General features: G+C 34.8%; 1 protein-coding gene across 1 annotated transcript in view; it reads left to right on the plus strand.

The window, feature by feature from the left end:
* LOC149797556 (phospholipid-transporting ATPase VA-like) overlaps window positions 1-15,945 on the plus strand; it is a 120,316-nt gene that overhangs the window by 36,387 nt on the left and 67,984 nt on the right. Inside the window, exons 7-9 of the mRNA XM_089962425.1 lie at window positions 785-916; window positions 4,771-4,895; window positions 11,049-11,298. Coding sequence (XP_089818551.1) covers window positions 785-916; window positions 4,771-4,895; window positions 11,049-11,298 — 507 coding nt within the window. The remainder of the gene's footprint in view (window positions 1-784; window positions 917-4,770; window positions 4,896-11,048; window positions 11,299-15,945) is intronic.

A 15,945-nucleotide genomic window follows, 5' to 3' on the forward strand; every position in this document is an offset into this window, starting at 1 on the left:
AAAAAGTTATCGGCTCTTTTTTATACAATTGACCTCTGAAGTTCAGGAAGTGAAAATGACCAAGTAGAGCTAGCACTTTTTTGAAAGGTGCACATTTGAAGTAAGGCCAAGCTGTATACTCTATAACCCATAGTACACCCATCCATCATACACCAAAATAAAGGGAATTAAAGGTTCTTTGCATTATACCTAAGATATACAAGGTCTTTTTTAAATAGCCAGTATAACCAGTGAGGAAAGCCGGGGACATTCTTTTTCTTTAAATTCCTAACCCTATGCAAAATGCGAAACTGTATAGCGCCACCATAGAAAAGACACTTATCTCCCATCTGATGTGACCACCAGTACTAAAAATAATTTTGTAATTCCAATTACATGTAATAATTTAAATAATTTTTTTTCTACAGAATTATATATGAACACAACTACAAACTCTGATCATAGATTCCTAAGGACTGATGTGAAACAGGAATGAACAATTGTCTAGGAAATACCCTTTATATATAAATACTCACTTGACCTATGATGCAATAGATTGATCTGGAAATCCAAAACTTGTAATGAAAATTTCCACCAGTTTGCTTCTTGAAAATTATAAGCTCTTTGACAAGGTTAGGCCTTGAAATCAAACTTATGAAATATCTTAAAAAGCACTACAAAAGGTCGGCAAAATATATACCCACAATCAGAGACAAAATTCATATTGCATAGGAATGCATAGACAAGCAGAAACTAATGGTGATCTGAGTACTTTGAAACTATAATTATGCTTCTTGCTCATCAGGCCATGAGACGAAGGCTTTGATGAACAACAGGAACCCTCGTTCCAAGCGCAGCAAGCTGGAGCGTTTCATCAACCGTGACGTCATCTGGTGTGTCATCATCCTACTCCTTCTCTGTTTGTCATGTGCCATAGGTGAGTAAGGCCATTAATAAAGTAATTATCCTATAGGACTGTGATCAAATTTTATAAATCTTTTTCATGTAATTAATACTTAATACTTAAATTTAAAGGAATATTTACATTTATTATTGGAATGTGAACTACCGGTTTTGTAATTTGGTCTAGAGTGCAGTTTGTTTCAGGATTGTTGTGTTCGGTTCCAGTGTTGGTCTGTTACCATTTTGTTTATTTTACTCTTAAAGATTCACAGTATTCTTATTGCTATGGTAACATTACAGTTTTAAACAAAACAGCTTTATTGCATGGTCAAGTGCACATTCTTTATCTTTATACCTGTACATTCATCATTTATTTTCATCTGTAATTTAAATAGTCAAATATAAGTACATGTATCACCTTTCTGGTATACTGTTGATCAAAATAGTTTTAATTTTATAATACCAATGGCCAAAATAGTATTAACCGTATAATAAGAATGATCAGATTAGTATTAATTTTAAAATACCTATGGCCAAAATAGTATTAACCTTATAACAAGAATGATCAGATTAGTATTAATTTTAAAATACCTATGGCCAAAATAGTATTAACCTTATAACAAGAATGATCAGATTAGTATTAATTTTAAAATACCTATGGCCAAAATAGTATTAACCTTATAACAAGAACGATCAGATTAGTATTAATTTTAAAATACCTATGGCCAAAATAGTATTAACCTTATAACAAGAACAATCAGATTAGTATTAATTTTAAAATACCTATGGCCAAAATAGTATTAACCTTATAACAAGAACGATCAGATTAGTATTAATTTTAAAATACCTATGGCCAAAATAGTAGTAACCTTATAACAAGAATGATCAGATTAGTATTAATTTTAAAATACCTATGGCCAAAATAGTATTAACCTTATAACAAGAACGATCAGATTAGTATTAATTTTAAAATACCTATGGCCAAAATAGTATTAACCTTATAACAAGAATGATCAGATTAGTATTAATTTTAAAATACCTATGACCAAAATAGTATTAACCTTATAACAAGAATGATCAGATTAGTATTAATTTTAAAATACCTATGGCCAAAATAGTATTAACCTTATAATAAGAATGATCAAATTAGTATTAATTTTAAAATACCTATGGCCAAAATAGTATTAACCTTATAACAAGAATGATCAGATTAGTATTAATATTAAAATACCTATGGCCAAAATAGTATTAACCTTATAATAAGAATGATTAAATTAGTATTAATTTTAAAATACCTATGGCCAAAATAGTATTTTTTATAATAAGAATGATCAGATTAGTATTTATTTTAAAATACCTATGGCCAAAATAGTATTAACCTTATAACAAGAATGATCAAATTAGTATTAATTTTAAAATACCTTTGACCAAGATAGTATAAACCTTATAATACCTATGACCCAAATAGCATTAACTTTGTAATACCTTCCGTCTAACTGCAAACTGTACAGATCCAGATCTGCCATCACACAGTGTGCCAGTAGATCTGGGTCTGTGCAGTTTGTTAGGTGTAATCAGTAGAACAAACAACATGGTCCTTGATCTGCAGTTGCATTATGCTATGGCAGATCAGGATCTTTGTTGTTTGTGGTTTAACTCAACTTATAGGCAAGTATATATGTTACATTTTGCAACAGTTACTGTAAACTTTGGTAATGTATGAGATTGCTTAAATTTCTAAAGTTATGTTAATAATTTCTGCCTGACTTGCACAGGGAAAATGCTATTTCATAATGATGCAGTTTTTAAATGAGGCACTTAAGAACACTTATCTTTCTCTCTTCCTTCCTGTTTCTAAATGCCCCATGTACATATCAAACTTAACCAGAGGGCAATTTATATGAAAATTTTAGTGACAATTTCAAATTTTAGGTTGCCAGGTCCTAATAATTTGGTCATGTGAGACATTGAGAGTAGAAACATTTGGTCATGTCAGACATTGAGAGTAGAAAAAATTGGTTATGTTAGACATTGAGAGCAGAAAAAGTTGGTCATGTCAGATATTGAGAGTAGAAAAATTTGGTCATGTCAGACATTAGTACTAGAATGAGTGGGGATTGAAAGTTGAAGATAACAAAAAGTGTAGGTGTTAAGCAAAATAAAGAGTGATTATTAAAAGAAAAGCATAAGTTGCATTTAATATACTTAGATGTACCTGACAAAACTGTTGGCAGTCATCTTCAGCTGCATCCTCCGGGCAGCCATTAAAAATGTATGTTGGGAATTCTTTGAACCATTTCACTTTATACTGGCTGGAATCAAATTGATAAATGATGCAAACTTTCATTTTCTTCTGATAAAAACCTTATCCATATCAGTATTTGCTTTGACTGACAGGAAGTTTACTACTAAATATTTTGTATTTGTCTCTATGCCAGTGGTTTTCTGGATCCATAGCATTTTTTAAGGTTGATTACAGACGTCATGTATTACACTGGTCAACTTAATTATGCTCTAAGCCAAACTATAGTACTTGCACACTTGCCCCTTTCTACCATCTAACAATTTTAAAATGTAAGGATATTAAAAACACACAAAATTTAGTCATTTCATTCAACAGTTTATAATTTATAACTTGATTGTCTCCAGGGAGTCCTTAACACTGTGTGTGAGTGATTTGCAGTCATATTTCTTCAGTGTCTGCAGTGTGGCATCATGCTGCAGACATATAGCATCATTTCACACCGAGTACCACCCAGTCACATTATCCTGACACCAGGCCAACCAGTCCTAACACTAACATCTTAATGCTGAATACCGAGCGAGGCAGATACTAGTACCATTTTTGGAAGTCTTTGGTATGACATGGCTGGTGATTGAACCCTTGACCTCCTATATCAGAGGTAGACACTCTAAGCACTTAAGCCACCAGAGCTGTCCCTTAACAGTGTCAATTTATTCATGTTTCAAATTAAGCAGAAGCTCTTAATGTAAGCAAATAGATAGACTGCTCACTGTCCTTTTCTGGTATCTAGAATAGTCCATTTCAGTAAAAAAAATGGGTTGCCGGTGTCAAGCATTAGCAATGGTTAGTTTTAATAGTTCTAAAGCAGATTGAACACATAAAAATTGATGAACTCGTGTATACATGTGTTCAAAAATTGTAAATCCAAAATATACAGAATTGTGATTATCAAATACCTGGAACTATATCACATCTGTTGCTTGAAAACGTTGTTGTTGTTGTTGTTGTTTTGGGGCTTAACGCCATTTTTCAGCACACGATAGGCTATACATGGTGGCCAGTATTAATGGTGGAGGAAGAACCCGGGAAAACCCCGGAAAGAACCACCGACCCACGAGAAGCTACTGGCAAGCTTTCTCACATACCCACATTGGCTAAATCCTAGACTCAAACCGCCACAGACAGAGGTGAGATGGCAGTGATCCGTAACGGAGAGCGCTTTAGACCACTCGGCCACTCGAAAACTTGAAAACGTAGACCCACCCATGGCAAAAATAGTGACCATAGCACTAAAGAAAATACCACTTTATTAGAAATGGCAACAACCTGTGAGTGTGTTTTTGGAACCACTTGGTAACATTCAGGCTATAAATTATATTGTTCTGAAGGCCAATTAAGGGCAACCAATGTACAGTTTCACTTGCTAATTATGAATTTTTAGATTAAATTGTGACCATTTTATTTGCAGCATGGATCACTGCTTCTTCCAATATCTTGTAAAATATATTTTTCATTCAAGGATCAGGATGATTATGTAAAATAAAGAATAACTGATAATTTTGTCAGATAATGAATAAGGATAAAAACAATTTGGAAATATAGTACATTTTGTGTCAAAGATATATTTTCTTTCTAAATTTCAGGGGCTGCATTCTGGCTTGGAAAATATTCAGGAAATATTATGTTCATTCCATATGAGACCAGCATACAGTTCAATCCATTATTCCAAGGATTTGTTTTATTCTTCACCTACATGATTATCTTCCAGGTAGGTACCCCAAAAATTATAACATGTGTGGCCTGGTGATTTTTATGTTTCCTGACTGTAAGGCAAAGTGGATTTGTCTGGATTGCCTGGCTGTAGGGCAAAGCAAATTTGTCCGGATTCTCCTGGCTGTAAGGCAAAGCAAATTTGTCTAGATTTTCCTAGCTGTAAGGCAAAGCGAATTTGTCTGGATTTGCATTTTATTTAGCTTCACAAACACTATAAGATCAATATCAACCAACTCTGTCAGGGAGCAGTGTTATCATCATGGACTTTCCACATAATGATACCATCCTGACATCAGACAAATCAACCATTACTGAAAATAGTCAAATCTTGAAATGATTTCGTCAAAAAACACCAATCATCTAATGGATCATAGTTGAAGTTTCAAGACATTGCAGGTGTGTATCAGTGATATACTTCTGCCATTTAGTAATACTAATGGTGCTAAAAGTAGTAACATTTGTAAACAAATTTCTTCTTCAAATGCTCTAATCTTAATACTGTAAAGATAAGTACAGGTCTTTTTAAAGCTAACTACGGCATTCACAATGTCTGCATTGGCTTATTTTTGCAGCAAAAATGCTACAAGATCATCATTTGAGGACAGTGATCAGATGAGTGGTCTCCCCTTGAATAGGGGATAGATGCCTATCCCATCATTTGTTAGTTAATAATTTTTCTTATTCCAGCCAAGCACACGTTTTCAACAGATACCATACACTTTGACCATGACTTCAGAGTTTTCTCACCTCCATCTATTTTCATACTAAATTTTGCTCTTTCACTATCAGATATTTTGCACTTTAACTGCCAAACTACATTATACTATAAGCTAACCAGCATAATCTTGATTTAACTGCCTTGTAGTCTGTAGTACTTGATATTCATTCCATTACTTAATCTTCTGTAAGAATTATCCAGTAAATGATCTTTTATTCCAAGTATTAAGATCATTTTAGTAATTTTCTCAGGGATTTATGCATCACAATAAGTCCAATGTAAATGCTTGATGAAACGATGCCTAGGTGCAAGTCTTCTACATTGGCAGACCTGCAAACCCTTATGATTTTGCCATAAGTATTATGGAAATGGCTCTTTAATTATGGACCTATGGAATAAAAGCACAAATTATAGAAATATGATTGTTTGTGGTAGAATCCGGATACTGGCTTGTCCATGTTTGATTTAGGTCCAGGTTTCATATTAGATTCATTGGAATTGGTCAGGAACAAGACTATCTTCACCTTAGTATCTCCTTAGACAGTTGCATATTTTGTGATGCAAAATGTCTACATGGTCAAGCTGTTACTTGTTAAAATAGTGTCCAACAAGTGACATGTCAGGACAAAAGGGACAATACACCTTTAAGAAGTTTTAATATTGTGGAAGAATAAAAGGGAACCTTCAGATTCTTGTTGTAAAACAGTTGGACTGGCAACAATTACATTTAGTGGACATAATGTGTTGATTTGAGTATGTCACATGGCAGGAAAGATGATTGCCATTGCTACAGTCCACATGAAATTTAATCTTTTTTTAAAAGATTATGTTAAGTTGAGAGATATCAAGAAGCCATTGAGCTCCATAGGGTTTGGAATGGCAGTTTGTGAACTTGTACTGGAGGTAATTAAGGTTCAATTAAACTTTGAATAATTTTCGAGTTGAACATGATGTTTACCATCGCTGCATTAGTCTTCAGTCACACTTCATGTCTTTTAAATGCAAATTTTCCAGTTTGATAATAGCAGTACATGATATTTGGTTACATGTTACTGAAAACTGGTACAACATCTGGGGAAAAAAATAACGTCCTAACTGACAAGGTCTAGTTAGGGTTAGCAGGTCTGCATTGAGTGCCAGTCATGGGAATGATCAAGTTTTCCTTACTTGACATTGCTTGTAAATGCTTTTTCAACATGAAACAAATGGTTTGGAGTGCTGTGCTGACAGCTTTATTCCCAGTTTATATATTTATGCCCATCAGCGCTTTAACTGGTACCTGAAGTAGTCAGAAGAGAGGGATCTTGCTTGTTAATACCACTCATAAAAGGAATGGGCACTATTTTCAGTCAAGCATTGCAGCCATGGACCTGTTAGGTTATCTGCTTAGCCTACAAGAGACTAACATAAGACCAAATGAGTTTCTTACATACATTGGCTGACAAGGTTAGGGCATATGCCACCAGCATAGCACCTAAGCACAACTGATCTCAAACATTATCCAAGTGATGGGTTGGAGGTTAGAGTTGGCATTCTCCAACTTTTACCTCCAAAATCTTCCACCCCAAAAGGGCTCAGTTGTACATGATGACACTTGTTTCAGCTATGCAACATCCTACTGTAACTTGTTACAGTATCTTCTTGATGTCACAAAACTTGTGCTGGATTTTCAGGAATGCAACATGTTTTGTCTAAACCATTCACAATTTTTTTTTCTATATGCTAACCATAGCTCATGTCTGGTGTCGAGATCTGAAGCTACTTTACAGTCATTAGAATACCAGAGCTCATGCATGAAGAGGTGATTGGCAACAGAAAGACCACAGTAGTATTTCTCAGCAAAAACAACAACCTTTTCATGTCCAGTTAAGTTTGAGGTGGCCATGTGCCCATACCTTTTTCTTAAGCAGGCTGGAATGGAGGTGAGGAAACAAGAAGATGAATAAATGATTGGGTGATTCAAATTCTGTCCAAGGGCTTTGAATATTGCTAATCAGGCCTGGGCCCTCCATTTTCATTATCCCCTTTATTGTTGTAGATCCCTAGCAATCCACAAGGCAGATGTATTATTGAATGAGACAGAGAAGATGCTAATATACTCATATAAGTAATCTGAAAACTTGACTCTTTGGGTTCAATTTCTGACTTCTGGTTGCAAAGGCCAATAGGACCTATGCTATAAAGTTCAAGATAGAGACATCAATGTCTGTCTGACTGTCTGTGTGATGCAATGAAAATGTGATCAGTCTAGACCTGTTTAATATGTGTTTCCATATCTCTTTTTCAAGGTATCACGCAAGCACCTTCACTTTGGCAACCACACCATAGTATACCAATTCTTTGCCTTTTCTGGCCTCAACCTCAAGTCATCTGTGGCACTGTTAATTTTGGCAGAGGAAGGAAAGTTGCACATTTTTATCACCTGGTGTAATGTTAAGAAGGTCGCACCACTTTCAACATCCATTCCCCAAGTTTCTAAGTTCCTTCTCTCCTCTTTGAGATCAAGAATCCAGCCCCTGTCATACTCAGGAGATGCTCCATGAATTAAAACATCATGGAAGGGACAATATTGACTACAGCAAGGATCTTTCTGACGTGCTGTCACATTTAAACATATCCAAGCTGTACTTGCTAACCTTGTTTCTAAATCGGAACCTCCTTGGATTTTGACAGGGTGCACCCAATTTAAGTTGGAAGCCAGATTTCATCCTTGCTTAGGCAGTTATCAAGCAAGGCTTGTCTTCCTGATAGTACTAACTTCATTTCTCAGGGTATGTGAGCTGCATTCTACAACTGTATATGTGAATTACATGCAGTTCCATTCATTAATAGTTCAAATAAAACAATATGTTTTCTTTTCTAAGAATAGGTTGCCATTGATAGGTAGTCAACCAAATAACTATTTGTCCTCTAAACTCAATCAACCAGTGAAGAGGGGCAATACATCAGGACCCAGTTTACACTTTCAGATGCCACTAGAGATTCACAGAGAATGGCTGCAGTAGCTATTAAAGGTGTTTCCCACCCATTAAGGAAGGAATACAAGACATAATTCCATCAATGGTATCCTCTTGGCTAAGGAGGGTTAGTAGGTCTGTGTTTTCTGAACTCATACATGGTCAGGTATTACACATTAGGATTTTAACTCGCAAATCATGAGCAGTTTCTATGCTCCTGGCCTTTGAACATGTCTCATTTTGATAGATGGTGGAGTTACTTGACTGGCAATTCTCAGTCTTCTTTCTCCATCTTCTATTTATATGACATAGCTTGCAAAGGAGAGAGCTGAATCTCATTAGGCCACTGGAAACTGCCTAGGTACCTCATTCATGACAGCACAATTTCAACCCTGTACATGACCTTGGAACTTTCACTGGTTCTGTCTGGGAAACAGTATGTACAGCTATACCTGGGTGGAATCTGATGTCATCTTGCATCTACTATATAAAAGCATAATCTTTGGTTGTCCTGCCTTTACATTAGGGGAATTTCATCCTTTTAGTAGAGCAGTCGTTGTACTCCTTTAGAGTGCTGTGGGTGGAGGTTGTATGATCAGTGTATCCCCCAGGGGTGTAAAATTGAGGGTAAAAAATAAAACCTTGGTGTCAGAACTGGGGGTCAAATAAAAAATGTGGGGGTCAAAAATATACTGACAAATTTTCATATGACTCGTACTTTTTCAGCTTCAAATAGGATATTGCAACTTGCACAACATTCTTTCTCTCTAAACATACAAATAAACCAATATGCACAATTAACAAACAAATGCATTGTCCATCCAAAGAATAATTTTATTAGTTCATTTTTCTTTTAAAGTCATACTTTTAAGTCTCCTTATTATCAATATGAAGCAATAGTATAGCCCAACACAGTACATACATGCCAATACAAAAAGCCAAATAAATCTTTTTAACAAAATGGCAGTCAAATTACTGCCTTTCATAAAATGTGTACTATCATCGGTTTCTTTTTACTTCGTCCTAGAACATATTTATCCAAATATCAAGGAGGATAATGATTATCTTCTTTCTAATAAGTAACACTTGAACTTTAAGATCTATCTTTTATTGCAGCAAAGTTAAAAACCAACAAAATCTGCAATGACGTGCTGACTTTGTAATCCAAATAATGCGTTTGTCTCTGCAAGTTTACTGATTTGTTTGTTGTGAAAGAATGTCTTGGGTTATAATGTGTTCTCCAGATATCTTGTGGCAAACAAGGGCAGATTTTTTAAAATTCTAAAACACTGTCAAGAAAGATATTATTCACTTTTGCAGTCTTCGCAATCACGCGATCATAAGTCACACCGGTAATCCTAATGTATGAATACCGTATTCCAGTCAAGGGCATTATTTTCTCCATTTTTCATTAAAGTTAGATCCACGGTTACTCTTTTGTGTTCTGCTTCTTTCCCTTTATTCGCTAATGATTTTTAGTGCACTGCGTTTTAATCTGGAGATCACTTTCTAGTGCATCAAGCAATGATATTAAACATCTAGATGACAGCTTGCTGAGCTTAATGGAAATCGCGTGAGAGCTCGCGAGATTAGGGAAAGCTACTCTGTCATAACATTGCCTATGCTAGTCTGGTTCATTGTTTCGAATGTTCCCTGCGTTCCACTCTGCTATACGAATAGAGGAGCGCAAGACAAGGAGCAAACAAAGCGGAGAACCAGCCAATGCCTATGCTTGAAGAAAATATGATACCATCCATCGTCCAATGCATTGGGTATTAAATAAATCCTGATCACATTATGAAAATCCTTTGTGTCAAAAAAACGTATGGCAACAAAATGTGTGCGTCAATTTTCTCCAGCGTGCGTCCCTGATGCACAAATGTGTGTAAAGAGAAACACTGAGTTGTATGCTCAATGATTTCTTACCAGTAACTATTTTTCTGATGTAAGTATGATCAGTTAGTGGCCTTATGGATAATGAAAATATGATTAGTAAATTATAATTCTCTGGACATACATGTCAAGCATTACTTTCAATCCCACCCACTCTTTTGTGGCAATGCAAGCAGACTGATATAGGTTTAATTCAAGCTTAAACTAGTAAACATCTGCGATACTGGTGGCCACCTAGCAGGAACAAGGTAATTAATCTGTGAAATATAATATGATACCCTTTATATGTCTGCCCATTAGTACTTATGTCAGGGACTCTTTCTGATTCTAAACCATGGCACGGAACATGACTACAAGGTATTAGGGTTTGAACAATTGAAGGATAATCAGTTTTGCCTACTTTGGAGTCTCATTTTTTCTCTCATGATTTTTATTGATTTGGCAAAATTTATATTCTTTCTGGCATTGTAAGCTGCCACGTTATTAATAAATAATATAATGTTCTTGAGTTTGAACAAATGGAGTGAAAATAAATCTGTGATTTCTGTCCTTTACAAAAGTACTGATTTCTATTTTACAGGCTGTTATTCCCCTACCTCTCTATGTTTCTATTGAGATTGTCAAACTGCTGCAAGTATACTTCATCAACAATGACCTGGATTTGTATTATGAACCGAAAGACAAGCGAATTGAGTGTCGAGCCCTTAATGTCACTGAAGATCTGGGACAGATTGAATATGTTTTTTCTGACAAAACAGGGACCTTGACAGAAAATGTGATGGAATTCAAAACTTGTACTATATTTGGACAAAATTATCCTCATTGTTCAGGTAAGACTTAAACTGGAAATATTTGCAATCATTTGGTTTATACAATAAAGCTTTCTTTTTACATATATTTTAGTCAAATATTATACTATATTAAAATTACACAGGTAGATGTCTTATGAGTGATACTTAGTTGAATTACACAAATACACACAAAGCAATAGTACTTCTGTACTAATGAAAATGCATTTGCATTCAGCCTGTCCTTTCCCTTGATATGATTGATGTCACTATTAAATTCCTGTCATATCAAACTCCACCTTAACAATCTGGGTTTTTAGTTTCATTTTGTTAATGAAAGTTAGGGGGTTGTGATCACTGAATGCAACAGTCAAAGAAGGAGATTGAACATACCCTTTAGAATTTTGCAGAGCCAAAATCAAAGCCAAACATTTCTTCTCAAATGGGAAACAATTTCTCTAGTGTTTATTTAGATATTTTAGGAAAATAGCACACTGGGTGATCAATGTTATTATTATCTTTTTGAATCAGTACTCCACCAACCCTTACATTACCTTGCATCAACAGATATTTTAAATGAATGAAATTTGGATCTGAAAGAGAACTGGTGCACCTATAAGTTTGGCCTTTAATTTATTAAATGTCCTCTTGACATATATCAGATTAAAGCAGCTTGCATTTCTTACTCAGAAGTTCAACAGTTCTGAAAAATGTGAGCATAATTTCTAGTAACATCCAGCAATACCTAAAAATGGCATTAGTTCCTTTCGACTTACAGGCACTGGGAATTCAGAGATAGCCATGACCTTAATTTCTACAGGCTTAGCTTGACAGTGTCCCACAATAGGTCCTAAACTGTGACACAAACATGGCAAAACTTTTGCCTCAATTAATTATCAAATTTGCATCATTGATTTGATCAAAGAATCCCCAAATGGTTTCCAAGTGATCTTTCCTGGTATGGTTATAGATGATAATGTCATTGATGTTTGCATCACAATTATCTAGACCATATTTTATCATTTTCATCAAACAATGAAATGTTGACAGAAACTTTTTCATACAAAATGGCATCACTTTATATTGATAAAATCTATCTGGAGTTGCAAATGCCAAAATTTCTTTCACTCTCTCCACAAGTGGAATTTGCCAGAATCCTTTCAAAATGCTAAACTGGATGACATTATTTTACATTTCCAATTTGGTTATTTCAGTCATCAATTCTTGGCATTGGAAATGAATCCATTTTGGTAATACTGGTGACTTTTTATAGTCAGTAGATATACAGAATGTATTATCTGGTTTAGGGGAAAAATCAGGGAAATCATTCTCCAGCAAATACAGAGTTTCTTGTTTCAAACATACCTGCTTGATAAGATTCATCTTGTAAGGATGCCATTTCACAAGCATAGAATCTACAATCTCAGCATCATGATAGATTCTATTTGTTTGTGTTGGAGCATCAGGAAACAAGTACTCATATTCACATAAAAGCTGTTTTAGTCCACTCTTTTCTTGTGGTTGTAGATGTGTAAGATTGATTAAACCAAATTCACTACAGTCAGATTGCACCTCATTTTGTGGGACTGGTTCAACTAAATTGTTTGAATAATTATCTGAGCTATCTCTACCAAGATACTACTTTAACATATGGCTAAGTTTTTCCCGTTTTTTTTACCTCCCATGAGTGTTAATGATATAGTTTACAACATTTGCTTACTATTCAATTGTATAAGGACCATGCAGTTTAGCTTGAAGAGCTGAAAACTCCTTTTCCTTGTATTTTTGTCATACCTTAAATACATTTTTGACAGAATGATGTTTAGTTCTTCCTACTTCACAAGCCTTTGACAACTTATATTTGAAATGAGACACATGGTAAAGGAGAATTTTAAAGGGACTAAATCATAAAGATTCTTGAACTGTCCCTAACAGCAAACAACAGTAAATGAACACCCTGATCCCAATCCTTTCTTGTCTCAAAGCAATATGACCAAATTGTGTTCTTCAAAGTTTGATGAAATTTTTCTAAAGCCCTTTGAAGTTCAGGGTGATAGGCAGAAGACTCAAACTGTTGGAAGCTTAATTCATGATTAACTTGCCAGAAAATTCCAAACATAAGATTTGACCCTTGATCAGTCTGTCAGACTGGACAGATTTAGGAAGGCCAACAAATGTGAATAAACTTTATCAAAGCTTTTACTTTTAGTTCAAATATTTCTCTGAGGAATGGCCTTCAGAAATTTTGCGGATGCACACATTATGTTCAACAAGTAACAGTTGCCTGACTTGGTCTTAGGTAAGGGACCAACACAATCTATCATAAGTGGTTTGTCAAATGCAGAAATAGGTTGCAGATGGACCTTAGGCATCTTCTGATTGGATTTTTCCTTCCATCATATGTGTGAAAAGATCCACAGTATTTAGAAACATAACTTTTACTCATAATAAAAGGGATCAGTCTTATTAACTCCTAAATGACCAGCTAAGGAAGTTTCATAAGTTACACTAAGAATGTTCTATTGATATGACCTCTGAATGACAGTTTGATAGATCACTGACCACTCATCACCAGTCAGTACATCACATTGTCTCCACTTGATCATAAGGACCCCCTTTTTTTTTCACAAAATAAAGAACTGGTACTGGTGTGGTTTCAGTTTTATTAAAAACCCTCTGAAACAATCAGGAGATCTCAGGATCTTGTTCCTGTTCAATAATGAGTGTCATTTGTCATCTTGATTAGAATAAAGAGAATGATTTGTCAAAAGGGGACCATTTGACCAATAACTATTGATTGATCAATACTAGACATAAAAGACTGACCAAAAATAATGTGTCATCTAAAGGAATTATTTCCTGATCCGCATAATTTTCATGACTTCTTTTTGCAGGATGCAAATCAGGGATTTCAGTCTCAAGAGAATAAACTTTTTAATCCAAACAAAGCTTGATAGTTACAAGTAGATGGACCAATACCTTATCTCTAGCTAGATAATTTCCTGGTAATAAATGAATACTCTCAATAGGTCAAGTAGTCACTGTTCCAATAGTCATGGGTCATGATATTCTGTCTGGTGCAAAATTGACACAGCTTAGAGAAATATTAAGAAAGCCACACTCAACTCCCTGAATTAGAACAATTTCACTTAAAGAAGTCTTCTCAGACAAAGGTAAAGTACCTAATAATGAAAGACTCTGAGAAGCTTATGTGTCCCTTCAAATTTTAACAGGGATATGCTTGGCAGAATCACCAATAAGTGATATAGAACCATTCGACATGAATGGTACATAATTTTCAGTGATAGAATCAGTTTGGAGTTTGTTTGACTCAACCATTGTATTGTTTTCAGTGCAAAACTGTTACCTTGACATCTTTCAAATAAGAGCATTTGGAGTAGCTCTGTTTATACTCAGCCGCTTATTTTACAACCTGGAACAATCAGAAATAAAACATGCCAATTATTTTTAAAGCTAAGGATCTCACTTCAGCTGTTTGATTTCTTAAAGTTTAGAGATGTGGAAGTATTCATATGAGACTGAGATTTTCTACTATAAAATTGCTGGGAAGAAGGCTTACTGATGAATGAAACTTTATGACTTGAGGAATAGCAGCATTTTCCACATTTATGGCCTATTGGTCATCAAGGTCACTATGGATGCAATTCTTGAACTCTTCAGTTAATGTGAGCTGTCTCAGGTCAAGGTCTTGACATAACTATGGATGCAATTCTTGAACTCTTCAATTAATGTGAGCTGTCTCAAGTGATCATAATATTTATCAACCTTTCTGGCTGAGTACCACCTCTCAAATATGTGTGTTTTTTCTCTTGCAAATTCGACATGGGTATGTCCAGTTTCTTTTCTACAAATCCCAAACCTCTGTCGATATGCCTCAGGTACCAACTCATAACCATTCAAGATACATTTCTTAACCAGATCATAATCAGCATTTTGTTGTCTTGACAGTGAAGTGAAGACTTCATGATCTTTACCATTAAGAATGATTTTGTAATAATAAGTCTAATGCTGTCTTGGCCATTTCAGGTTTTCATGAATCTTCACAAAGTAAGGAAAGTATGTATCTTCTTTTTCTTCAAAAGATGGTACTAACATGATATTTCCTGTAACATTAAAACCTGAACTTTTGTGTAAAAGGGTGGGAGCATACTTTGCTTGCCAGTTCTAATTCTTTTAATAATAATAATAATAATAATAATAATACTAATACCTTAGTACAACACCTAATCTTTTGAAGCTCCAATTGCTTTACAATGATAGGCACAATAAATTACTGTAAAAATGTTTTAATATCAGGTATAGTGATTTTTGGATTATTAATATATTGTTAATTTGGATAATTGTGATTGGCGCTTACTTTATACGGGTTTGTATCCTGTTGTCAATGTTCGTCCAAATTGGTCTTTTTGGTCGTTGTGTTTTGGCCTCTTTTAAATCCTCTAACAGTATTTAGCATAATTTATTCATTTTCTGTGATAAAGAGTTAAGTTCTGATGTGAATATCTTCACATCAAGTGCCCAAATATATAGTAAATCCACTGCCAAGGTACTTGTGTAAGTGCGAATTGCAATTCACCCGCCATTATACTTTTGAGCATTTCTAAGGTGTTGTTAAGTATCATTCAAAGTACTCATGTGTTTCCCTCAAGTTCTTATGACCAAGATTTT

Source organism: Sinohyriopsis cumingii, chromosome 6 (assembly GCF_028554795.1).
Source record: "Sinohyriopsis cumingii isolate HCF-2022 chromosome 6, ASM2855479v2, whole genome shotgun sequence".
Taxonomy (NCBI): domain Eukaryota; kingdom Metazoa; phylum Mollusca; class Bivalvia; order Unionida; family Unionidae; genus Sinohyriopsis; species Sinohyriopsis cumingii.